The sequence below is a fragment of the Apium graveolens genome, chromosome 7 (genome assembly GCF_009905375.1).
Source record: "Apium graveolens cultivar Ventura chromosome 7, ASM990537v1, whole genome shotgun sequence".
NCBI classification, from domain to species: Eukaryota; Viridiplantae; Streptophyta; class Magnoliopsida; order Apiales; family Apiaceae; genus Apium; species Apium graveolens.
Window position 1 is genome coordinate 259309549 of NC_133653.1, and position 13238 is coordinate 259322786.

The 13238-nt window shown below is 35.1% G+C and overlaps 1 protein-coding gene across 1 annotated transcript; it reads left to right on the forward strand.

Moving 5' to 3' along the window:
* Window positions 1–1188: 1188 nt before the first annotated feature.
* LOC141674758 (uncharacterized) lies at window positions 1189–3116 on the forward strand. The gene is made up of 3 exons (XM_074481457.1): window positions 1189–1296; window positions 1876–1917; window positions 2718–3116. Exons 1-3 carry the CDS (start codon window positions 1189–1191, stop codon window positions 3114–3116), a joined length of 549 nt encoding a protein of 182 aa, XP_074337558.1.
* Window positions 3117–13238: the final 10122 nt, after the last annotated feature.

Here is a 13238-nt window from a genome sequence, read left to right on the forward strand (position 1 = left end):
TGTAATTTCAGTCTCAAATTCGTAAGCCCAAGCCCATGATTTTTTCTTTTCAAAAACAACGTCCCACAGGTTTCTATAGTTATTTTATAAAATCTATTAGGGGATCTTTTCACCTTCCAAATACCACAGGTTTGAATCAGCACGTTCACCATCGTGCACAAGTTTTGGTACAACCTTTTCTTCATTTAGCAACACCATTTCTTCCCCTTGTTTACTGTGTTTGGCCAATAAGAGTGCTAGCTCGTCATCCTTGATTTGTGCCATGTTTATTTCTTACTTTTGTTCCTTTTCTCTCCGGGTTTTTCGACACTCTGCAGCGAAGTAACCATATATGTCGCGTAACCCACGTCCACCTTCCTTTCAACAATTTCTTTGGCTGGACGACCCCTCTGCACCTCCTCTGCTATTCCGTTTGATCCACTCCTCCCTAGTCAACAGAAGTTTTCCATCACTGTTTTCCCATTTTATTTGTAAAAGTTTGGAGATTGTAATATGAGTTTATACCTCTTTTTTCATCTTCAATTCATGATACAGTTTATTTGACCAGTTTCCGAGAAATTATTTTTAGCCAATGTTGGCTATTGATATTCCTTCCCATAAACTATATTGGCTATTGATATGCCTTCCTAGAAACTATATGCAGTAACAGGTTTCGACCATATTGATTTTCTTTTAGAAACATTGTCTAAGGATTTTTTTCACAAATAAATATGTACATATGTACTTATGCTAGATATTAATTAGATATCAGAGATATTAATAGGATTATTTTGGATATCTATCAAGTTGGACTTTTCAAAATTTAAATTTCATGAAATATGCTGTTATTAAATATTAAAGTAAAAATAAGTTGGGAAAAAGATTTTTAATGTATTTTGGAGTTCTAGCTCGAATTCTCTATACTCGAGGCATGTTGGTTTGTTGTGTACTTCCTAGAAACCCTATGATTTTTGTATTAATTTCAATAGGTTATCTGAAGTTGCATTTGAATCATAATAATGAAAATATTCTATTACTTAAGTAATGAAAAGGAAAACAAATAATAATCAGATTATCAGAGGGTTATTTCAAATAAAAATTGATAAATATTGGGGAAATGTTATGATCGGTAGCTATACTGGTAGGCGCAAAAAGAAAAGAGAAGTAAAAAGGAGAAGACATCTTGTTACTTCACCCTGTTTTTGGTCAATGACTTTCACATCTGTACTTGTGTTTCAGCTAGTCCAGCAATACTTGGTAGTTCGAGCAGTGAAGATGGGGAGGCCTAATATGCACACAGAGTGGAGTAGCCCACTGGTGCATTCTAGAAGATAACCGAAAATTTAGCACCAAATCGGGGCATAACTTGTGCATGTTCTTCATCTCGGATTCCATCATACTCAGCAATTTGACTTGGTGTTTATGTTAAAAACATCAAAGTACTTTTTAATAGTTTTTAATAGTTTTTAATAGTTTTTTTCCATTGTGAAAGCATCTTCTGTTCAGCTGGAGGTTCAATATTAAGACGATATATGCACACAGAGTGGAGTAGCCCACTGGTGCATTCTAGAAGATAACCGTAAATTTAGTACCAAATCGGGGCATAACTTGTGCATGTTCTTCATCTCAGATTCCATCATACTCAGCAATTTGACTTGGTGTTTATGTTAAAAAATATCAAAGTACTTTTTAATAGTTTTTTCCCCTGTTCCCCTATTCCCATGTGAAAGCCCCTAATTTAATTTGAATAAATTAATTTAACTTTTACTTCAAAAGATGATTTTTATATAATTATTGTTAAAATGCAATTAAATGGCTTCAAAAGTTTAACTGTCATGTAAATATATAATATTACAAAAACATAGTAAAAATAATTTTAACCTTGTGATTTGACAGGATTTTGCCCTTTTTGGTATGAAAAACAATGAGATTAAGAAGGTAGTACGTTGAGGGAAATAATTAACGTGCCTCTTTTGTTTTTGATGAATAATTACAGATCTTGTTTTTTAAATTTTGTTGCCAAGTTATTTTGTCTTATTGATTATTTTCGTACGAAAATATATAAAGTAAACTCTCTTTATTTTTGTAGTTTTTGCATATATGTGTATTAATTTAATAATAATAGCAATAATAATAATAATAATAATAATAATAATTTTAATTTATTTGCATTATTATATTAATATTAATATTTACTGCTATAGGTGTGATGCAAGAATCATTTAGTAGTTGTTAGGGCTAGAATTCAATGTATCCTATGTTGGGTCGTTTAATCTAAACTTGGGAAGCTCGTTTATTTATTTCTTAGTTGCTATCTTAATTAAACTATCGTGCAAAGTTTGTTTGGATCGTGTTGACGTGGTCTAAAGAACTGGAAAGGGCGTTGTTGAATAAACGTTAGTCTTTGAGATGATGTAGGACTTTAGTTGTTTAGTTGCTATTTTGTAGGACATTTACTTGCATTATTTTAGTTTAAGTATTGTAGTTCATTATCAAATAATAAAAGCTGTTCAACGCTATCTTTATCAAAATACACATACAGACACTTAAGTTGCATATCTTTGTGCCAATATTCTGGTATCAGAGCTTTGGTCGTCCAGTTGATGCCCAAGTACATGCCAAAGACACAAACGATGGAGTCGGGGAAGATTAAAGAAGGAACGATCAGCTTGAGTTATCCAATGTTGTCACGAGCAAACTACACAGCATGGGCTATGAAAATGAAAGTATATATGTAGGCCCATGGAGTTTGGGAAGCGATATCACCAAAAGATCCCAAAACGACGGTGCTTGAAGACAAGGTAGATAAAATTGCTCTCGCAGCAATATACCAGGGCATACCAGAAGATGTCCTCTTATCCATTGCAGATAAGGAAACCGCCAAGGAAGCCTGGGATGCAATTAAAGTAACGTGCCAAGGTGCGGAGCGCGTCAAAACGGTGAAAGTACAGACTCTTAAGACGGAGTTCGAGTCTATGATGATGAAGGACACAGAGATTGTAGATCATTTCAGTATGAAACTGACAGGATTGGTCACAAACATTCGGGAATTAGGAGAGGAAGTAGCTGAAAGCTACGTGGTCAAAAAATTATTGCGTGCAATTCCGTCAAAATTTTTACAATTGCCTCTACTATAGAACAATTTGGCAATCTGGACTCCATGACAGTAGAAGAAATCGTGGGCTCTCTTAAGGCCCATGAAGAACGCCTCAAAGGGCAAGTGGAAACTGGTGGAAATAAGCTATTACTCACCAGGGAGGAATGGATTGAATGAGAAAAAGATGAGAGTAAGCTGCTGCTCACAAGGGAGGAATGGGCCAAGCGTACATACAAAGGCAACAGTGAGAGCTCGCAGAGAACTCGTGGGAAAGATTACAACCGCGGCGCACGAGATAAAAGCAAGGTCCGTTGCTTCAACTGTAGTGCCTACGGGCATTATGCCGCTGAGTGCAAGAAACCGAAGCGAGACAGAGAAAGTAAAGGAAGAGGCACATATGGCACAAATATCCGATGAAGAGCCTGCACTATTATTGATTGAGAGTAATGAAACCGAGAAAGTAAGTATGTTAATCAACGAGGAACGTGTGAGGCTAAATTTGAATCAAGACGACAAGGGGAAACATGTGGAATCTAACCTATGGTATTTAGACAATGGCGCGAGTAATCACATGACTGGGGAGTACTCAAAATTTGACAAACTAGATGAAAGCATTGTGGGTCAAGTAAAATTTGGTGACGGTTCAGTTGTGCAAATCAAGGCTAAGGGTTCAATCACGTTGAGATGCAAAAATGGAGAAGACGGGAAATTAAAAGAGGTATACTACATCCCTTCTTTACGTAGTAATATAATTAGCCTCGGGCAACTTGCTGAAGAGGGGTATAACGTAATGATCAGAGGTGAGTTCTTGTGGGTTCAAGATTTACAAGGTAACCTACTTATGAAAGTTAAACGATTCATGAATAGACTGTATAAAATGATAATTTACAGTGGCGATGCAAAATGTCTGATAGCACGATGCGAAAATGAAAACTGGCTGTGGCATTCACTCCTTGGCCATGTCAATTTCAAGGCCATGAAGCTCATGTCCTCAACCAACATGGTACACGGGATGCCTTCTATCAATCAACCAGATGAAATTTGTACCGGCTGCCTTATGTCAAAACAGATCAGAAAGATGTTCCCAAATCAATCAAAGTTCTCAGCCACCATACCACTCGAATTGGTGCATGGAGATCTCTGTGGTCCAATTACACCTTGCACTCCTGGAGGTAATAAATATATTTTTGTCTTAATTGATGATTACAGTCGAGCTATATGGACTTACCTTCTGAAAAATAAAAGTGAAACTCTTAATGCCTTCAAAAGATTTCGCATGTTGGTTGAAAATAGCCCAGGAAAGAGGATACGTACTTTCAGATCGGATAATGGTGGAGAATTTACCTCAAGGGACTTTACCCAGTATTGTGAGGAGGCTGGGATTAATCGCCACTTTTATGCCCCATATTCTCCGCAGCAAAACAGAGTAGTTGAACGGCGTAACAGAACCTTGATTGAGATGTCGCGAAGCTTACTCAAGGAAAAGAATATGCCAAACTACTTCTGGGGGGAGGCAATTAGACACTCAACTTATTTACTGAATAGACTTCCTACACATACAATTACTGGCATTACCCCTTATGAAGCTTGGTCGGAGAAAAAGCATCACATAGATCATATCCGGGTGTTCGGTTGTTTGGCCCACATGAAGGAACCACATGTAAATCTAAAAAAACTCGATAACAGGAGCAGAGCTGTAATTCACCTAGTCAAGGAACCGGGCACAAAGGCGTACAGACTTTTTGATCCTGTCACAAAGAAAATTTATGTGAGTCGTGATGTCATCTTCGAAGAAATGAAAACATGGGACTGGTGCAAAGAAAATGATGTAAATACAATGAAATCTGGAAATTTCTGTGTAGTTACAAATTATCGAGAGGAAAATGCCAACAACAATTTTGAAGAAGGGACACCAAGTTTCCAAGAAGCAAAAGTGGCTGATGAAAGTACAGACAGTGACCAGATATTGAGTTCGAGTACGTCGCCTCAAAATTCAGAAACAGAAGAAAGTGGAGACATAAGTGATCATAGTGAGCCAAACCTCAGTGTAACAAACTCCAGTTCCGAGGATGAGCAACCTATGAAATTCAAAACTCTTAGTGAAATATATGATTCTACTGAACCTGTCGAGCTGGAAGATGATGAACTGTATCTCATGGGAATAGATAAGCCAACCAATTATTTTCAAGAAGCAAAAGGAGACGAGTGGAAGAAGGCAATGCAAGTCGAATGGACGCTGTTGAAAGAAATGGCACATGGGAACTAACTGAATTGCCAAAGGGACGTAAAGCTATTGATCTCAAGTGGATTTATAAATTGAAACGAGATGTTGCTGGGAACATCATAAAACACAAGGCTAGAATTGTAGCCAAAGGATACGTACAAAAGAAAGGGGTGGATTTCGATGAGGTATTCACCCCTGTTACTCGTATTGAAACGATCAGGCTACTATTAGCACTTGCAGCAAAAGAAAATTGGGAGGTACACCACCTCGATGTAAAGACTGCATTCTTGAATGGGGAAATCAACGAGGAAGTGTTCGTTAAGCAGCCTGAGGGGTATGTTAAACGTGGAAGAGAGCACCTTGTTTATAAGCTCTTGAAGGCTCTATACGGACTACGACAAGCCCCAAGAGCCTGGTACTCAAAATTAAACAAGTGTCTGGAAGGATTAGGTTTTGTCAGATGTGCCTATGAACAAACTGTGTATACAAGGCACGTGGGAAAAGAAGTGCTAATCGTAGGCGTTTATGTCGATGATTTGCTGGTAACCGGCTCAAACACTGTCCAAATTAAAGAATTCAAGGAACAGATGGCTAAAAGCTTTGATATGAGCGATATGGGAAAACTCACATATTACCTGGGCATTGAAGTGGAGCAAGGTAATGGGTACATTCAACTGAAGCAAACTGGATACGCAAAGAAGATTCTTAACAAGGCAGGAATGCTGTACTATAACTCAACTAAAATGCCAATACATCCTAAGGAGATTCTCAACAAAGATGAAGAAGGCATGCCAGTCGACTCTACTAATTTTAAAAGCATGATAGGCGGGCTGAGATATCTAGTTCAGACACGTCCTGATCTACCCTATTCAGCAGGCATTGTTAGCAGATTTATGGAGAGGCCCACACTGATGCATCAAAATGCAGTGAAACGTATCTTACGTTATGTCAAGGGAACGATGGATTTGGGTTTAGTCTACACAAAAGATGAGAAAAACAATGTGGTGATTGGGTACTCTGATAGTGACCCTGCAGGAAATGTGGAGGACAGGAAAAGTACGGGGGGCATGATTTTCTACCTCACCAAAAGTCTGATAACATGGAATTCACAGAAACAAATGTGCGTTGCCCTTTCCTCGTGCGAAGGAGAATTCACGGCGGCAACAGCAGCCTCTTGTCAAGCAGTGTGGTTAAGGAAGCTGCTGTCTCAGATTACAGGATTATATATACAACCTGTGACATTGTTTATAGATAATAAGTCAGCCATCGACTTAGCAAAAAACCCTGTTTTTCATGGTAGAAGTAAGCATATCGACATCCGGTTTCATTTCATAAGAGAATGCATTGAAAATGGGGACATAATCGTGAAGCACATATGCTCAGACGAGCAGAGGGCAGACTCGTTAACTAAGGCACTAAACGCTGTCAGATTTGAACGAATGAGAGACTTAGGGGTCATTTGTTAACCCCTGTACCATACCAAAAGTACTGGACGAGACTTGAATCACCTGTCCAGATTGTTTGATAAATTTTTATGTTAGCTTGATGAGCCAAGAATTTAGCTGGATGACTCATTCAAAAAAATATAGCTCGATGGTTCATATAACCTAGGATATAGTAAGTTTTATCAGGTGATATCAAGCCACTAGATCATAATACAAAAATATAATATATTTATTTATACTACATACGTGATTTTCTTAAAAAAAGTATAAAATTAAAATTTCATGCCATATATTAATTTTATTTAACATTTATACTTATATTTTTAGTTTAAAATATGTTTATATTCAAATAATAATGTGGATTTTAATATTAATACATTTGTCTAAAATTTGTTTAATAATTTTAAAATTAAACTTACAATTATATATTTTTCATGTTTACGACTGAAAATATTGTTTACTCTTTAAATCTTTAAGAGGATTATATTTATTCAAAATATATGTATGCTTTTATTATTAAATTTTCAAAATACGTGTAAATTGTTATTTGATTATTAAGATTAAAATGTAAATTAATTTTTACATATACGTAAGGATATGATCAACAAATATTATCGTTCAGAAATTTTGATATTTATTTACCAAACAGGATTAACAGTCCAGCATTCAGATTGTCAATCGTTCAGAATTTTAATCGTACAGAAAAACTGATTTAGATTTAACAAATGACCCCTTACTTGGAGTAAGAAGGTTTGTTAAGACAAGTTTAGATTAAGGGAGAGTTTGTTGGGTCGTTTAATCTAAACTTGGGAAGCTGGTTTATTTATTTCTTAGTTGCTATCTTAATTAAACTGTCGTGCAAAGTTTGTTTGGATCGTGTTGACGTGGTCTAAAGAACTGGAAAGGGCGTTGCTGAATAAACGTTAGTCTTTGAGATGTTGTAGGACTTGAGTTGTTTAGTTGCTATTTTGTACGACATTTACTTGCATTGTTTTAGTTTAAGTATTGTAGTTCATTATCAAATAAAAAAAGCTGTTCAACGCTATCTTTATCAAAATACACATACAGACACTTAAGTTGCATATCTTTGTGCCAATATCCTATAGTGACAACCTCCTTACTAGTTACTAGTTTATCTTGTATATTTTTCTAGGCATTTAATACAAACAACCAAAAAACCCTCGTATATATTTGCTAATTATCTTATAAATAAACCCTCTCTCCTCTTATTGTATATAGTTATTATATTGTTAATTATTTTTATGTAGGAGAATGGTTTCTTGGTTTTGGTTTTGTTGGTAATTTATGATCCTAGGTATGGAATGATGTATAAGCTAAAACTCTTTTATAGAATTTTTTCGGTAGGTAACTCTAAAAATCTAACTCAAAATATAAGGTTTAGCTTGTTCTTTCAAGCTTGATAGGAGAATTTCCTTTTTAATATTCAGAGTAGGATACTAACATTATTAAGGTATCTGGTATTTACTTGGAGAAAGCTTCTGAGCAGTTTAAAATGTTTTGTAATCATATACAAGTTTTGGAGTACCAAATCAATATTGCTAATTTGAAAGTCCAGGCCGGAAGATTAATTTGTATGTGTTTTCTTTTCAGCACATCAAGCTCCCTGTGTTCTGGATGCCAGAATTTCATGGGAAAAGGTTTAAATAATGGACCCCAGAATTTTGTTCCAGGAAATTGTGCGAAGCGGTTGATCCAGTATCACCAGTTGCATCTTAATGCTAATGTAAAACTTCAAGTTTTTTGAGTTGGTCTTCATCAGCATAGGGCACATTTACTCATTGTATTCATGATTTTATTTATTACAGGCTACCATAGAGTCCCAGAGGGAACTTGTTTCAGATTTTTTTGCACCCAGTGCCAAAAGGAGATGGTGCTTCTCACAATGCAAGAATCGCCCTAAACAGGCTGCTCTTTTTGCTCCGGTTGGTGCTATTAAATTTTACGTGTATATTGATTAAAGCAAAAATGATAAAAGAAATTAAGAATTGTTATAGTAAACATATAGACAAACGCTACCATTATATTCGAGAATGTGTTGAGAGAAATTGGTGGAGGCTGTCTATCAAAATTTGTGTGTCGTTCACGATGGTCAGATTTGCGTTGTTAAGGTTAGGCTTACAAATATGATGGTAATGTAATTTGTGCCAAAATTTTGCTGCAGTCAGGCTAAAACTTTTACAATTTAATGTGTGGGACTTTTGTATTCGCAATATTGAGTAATTTATATATGGCAATACCTTGCTACCTCAGGTGATACACTGACCGTACTTAATCACATCAAGCCTCAAAGTATATTGTTTTATGCGTGCACTATATATATAAAATAAAAAAGGAAACTCAATGTTATCCTTTCCAGGTTGACAGGCTTCGGTTTTTGTCCTGCGAATATAAGCATACTGTTGAGAATGATTCATCCTACTTGCAATCTAGTACATCAAAAAGATATTCTGATGCGTAAGTATTCTTCATATTTCCTACAGTATAAATTAGCTCAATCTATTTTATGATGGCCATTGAGCCATCTTGGTCTTCTATGTTAGTTATCAATAATTTTTATATATACATATATAATTGGATGTGAATTTAGGTACACAACCCAAATAAAGTAGAAATTTGGTTTGTGCACCGAGCTTTTTAATTGTGTTACAATTGAATTGCTTTCTTTTATCTGTTTGTATAATTTCATGTGAGATAGTGTTACTTTCCAAGTCAACATAATGTATGAATCACTAGTAACATTCACCATCCAAAAACTCCTGATCACTTTTAATATGATCTTCCCAGCTGGTTCATATAAGTTGTGTCTTAACGTTTATGAATCATAGTACAGGGATGGATTATATATGATGTGTCCTAACCTTTATGAACTGCAGTATAGGAATGAATAATTTTTTCTTTACGATCTGAACTTTTTCGAATCTTGTATTTCAATCTCTGTAATTACAGCCAACAGGATTGTGTATATTACTCGGGCTCTTCATTTTACCTTCAAGTACCCGTGTTGGACACTCGACAATTGGACATGTACACTCGGATTTGGACACTTATTTTACAATAAAAACATGTATATTTTTCAAAATATGTGGAGTCCAATACTTGACACGTATCCATGTCGAACACTTCTTGCTGAGTCCGAGTAAATGCATTGATTCCTGCAGATATTTTTTACAGGAGGGTCCCAAGTTAAATTATAATTGTACATAAGTTTTTCTATTCTTAACTCGTACAATTATCATCTTCAACTGATGTTTGGTATGAAAATGTTAACATTCACTATTAAATTAGTAATAACATAGAGATATGATGTGCCTATTGACCACCTTAACTTTAGTTGAAAACCGAAGTACTCAACCTAAACAAAGAAACACCTCAAGATATATAAATCGTTTATTTCTGCCGGGCTTGGAAACTCTCCCCAGCTCCCGCCTCCCCTCCCCCCCCAAAGGAAAAAAGAAGATCCACCTTTGAGCAAAGAACACAGTATCATTATGTCACCTGAAATAAGATGGATTACATCCTTAGCTCCATTCTAAGATCGTGCTATAAATGTTATCTCCAATTTTTTCACAAAGTGGCTGGACTTGCCAATTAGTGTAATAATGTGGCCTTTGTATAAGCGAACAGACATACCTTTTCTCCTAAAAGCCCTACAACTATAATCCAAAAATATTCTAAAGATATGGCCAACATCAATCAATTATTAAAATATATTTGAATTAAATAATGTATCATAATTCTAACAAGTGTGTTTTATGGATGTTGGTTTGTAGGAAAGGGAACCCATCATCATGAGAGCAGCACCTTCACCGTGGCAAGATCAAAATTTTGTTAAATCATAATTATCCGTACAATCTCTGACTACTTTGTGCAACCAAATGTTCTTTTCTGTAATTTTTGGTTTCACCCAGAAGTACAAAGCTCTATTCTTTCATGCTAACTAAAGTCTATCACAGGTGTCATGTATTTAAATACAGGAAGAGTTGATGACATCCATTTGCATGTATAGAAGAATTTCACACCAAACACTTTATCTGCTGTCAAATTTTCAGGTTAGCAGAAGAAGCTTACAATTTTCAAAGCGTCTTGAACTTGCCCTTGATGTAGGGTTTACAAGAAGATACGTGCCATGTACCGAGGTATTATGATTTTAGGGATAATTAAGTTTTTACAAGAAGCAGCTTATTTAACAAACATATTTCTTTTGTATAAATAGTCTTTATATTTATTTTCTCAAAATCCTCAATTATTTATCTGATCAAATCTCGGCTCTTTATCTGAATTTAAAATGCATCAAATAAACAGACTGCAAAACTTGTGATGCTTTGAAGTACTATGTTCAGTTTACTTTTAAATATATAATCTATTCTAGTTTATTTGCAACACTTCACTTTTGAAATCATATTAATTTTTCTATAGCACTTTGCATTAAAAAAGTTTTATACTTATAACTTGTGTGTTTATAACATGAGGGGTACCTAATTGTTATTATGGTATTATCAAATAAATACAAAAACTACCTCCGTCAGCTAAAGATGAAACTAAGAACAACTGGCAAGGTCTTCTTAGTATGCTAAAATTGTTGGAACCATGTTGATGGTGAATTGGAGTAATGTATTTACATAATTGTTAATCCTTGTTATCTTTCTCCATTGTATAGATGTCAGAAGTGGTCAACTTAAGGTGGGACTTGATTCATCACAATTATGCAGCAGGGATGAATTCAAGAAGTAAGTTTAATTTATTATTTATTTTTCTTTGTCTTTTGTTACCTTGCTTTTGAGCTTTCTTCTTCAGGTTTTGTTTTAAGCCTTCAAATTCTATTTATAATGAAAAACTGGACATATTTATCACAGAACCAAACTAATTCCTTAATCTGATTCAGTAGCTAGACGATAATTGTTGCAAGTCCGATGTTCTATATTTGTGCCTATTGAGTATTGACATAGTTGACTGGGATACACATGTGTATGGATCTATATAGATGGACTTATCCTTAGAGGTTTATTAGTTAAGGTTTTAATAATATTCAAAATAATCAAGGCAGGTTGTTTATCATAGCCATTCCTTAGGAATTAGTATATTATATTAAGTGAAGAAACTAAGCATTCATCTACGAAGGTCTGTCCTGCTTGCAAATTTTTTCTGAAGCTATTTGTGTAAGACACACACATGGTCACATGCTCACAACCAACATTTACCATAATGTGTAACTACTTGAAACAAATGACGTATGAATAATATTTTAATCAGTGATATGTATATGAAAGATGTGTCAAGTTTTCACAAATAGAGCTAAAATTGTTGATTTAATTTTTTTAATTAAAATGATGTAGGACAACTCTAGTTATGATGGATATATAAACTAAAAATGATAACGATGATAGATTTAGGCGGATGAACAGCTAGCATAACAGCCGTTATCCCAAGGGTTTCCCAACAACAAAATGCAGAAGAGACCCAATTTAGGATTCAAAGATATTCGAGTAAGTTTGGAAAAAGATTTCTAATGTATTTTGGAGTTCTAGCTCGAATTCTCTATACTTGAGGCATGTTGGTTTGTTGTGTACTTCCTACCAACCCTAATGATTTTTGTATTAATTTCAATAGGTGCTCTCAACTTGCATTGGAATCATAATAATAAGAATAATATATTACTTAAGTAATGAATAGGAAAATAAATAATAATCAAATTATCAGAGGATTATTTCAAATAAAAATTTATAAATATTGGGGAAATGTTATGATCGGTAGCTATACTGGTAGGCGCAAAAGAAAAGAGAAGTAAAAAGGAGAAGGCATCTCGTTACTTCACCCTGTTTGTGGTCAATGACTTTTACATCTGTTCCCGTGTTTCAGCTAGTCCGGCCATACTTGGTAGTTCGAGCAGTGAAGATGGGGAGGCCTAATATGCACACATAGTGAAGTAGCCCACTGGTGCAATATGGAAGATAACCGTAAATTTAGCACCAAATGGGGACATAACTTGTACATGTTCTTCATCTCGGACATCATACATGAGCAATTTGACTTGGTGTTTATGTTGAAGAACATCAAAGTATTTTTTCAATAGTTTTTTCCCCTGTTCCCCTATTTCTATGTGAAAGCATCTTCTGTTGAGCTGGAAGTTCAATATTAAGACGAAATATGTTTTTTGTGGTTACAGTGTGGTTTGTATTTTTGCATCAAATAGCTTGCCTGTTGTTATTTAATTTTTTTGTTTTTTTACATCATGCTGCTACTAATCATGACCTAGCTAAGCATAATATTTCAAAATACTACTGGCACCAAAAGTGATATAAATGCAGCCGAAGGTTCTGAGTTCACTTATAATATGTTCTGTGGCTGTGTTCTGTTGTGCTGCACATTTTGGTATGCATATTGAAGCCTGTTCTTTGCTTATATGCATTTTGACGCTTGTTCTTTGGTTTGTGGTTTACTACCAATTTCTTTGGTTGTACTTTTCCACACATAT

Bases quoted from the DNA above. Each gene is read 5' to 3' on its own strand.
- LOC141674758 (XM_074481457.1), top strand. From the start codon at position 1,189: ATGACTTTCACATCTGTACTTGTGTTTCAGCTAGTCCAGCAATACTTG. The intron at 1,297-1,875 runs GTGCATTCTAGA...GTGATTTGACAG, and splicing joins CAGAGTGGAGTAGCCCACTG to GATTTTGCCCTTTTTGGTAT. The intron at 1,918-2,717 runs GTAGTACGTTGA...GTATATATGTAG, and splicing joins AAAACAATGAGATTAAGAAG to GCCCATGGAGTTTGGGAAGC.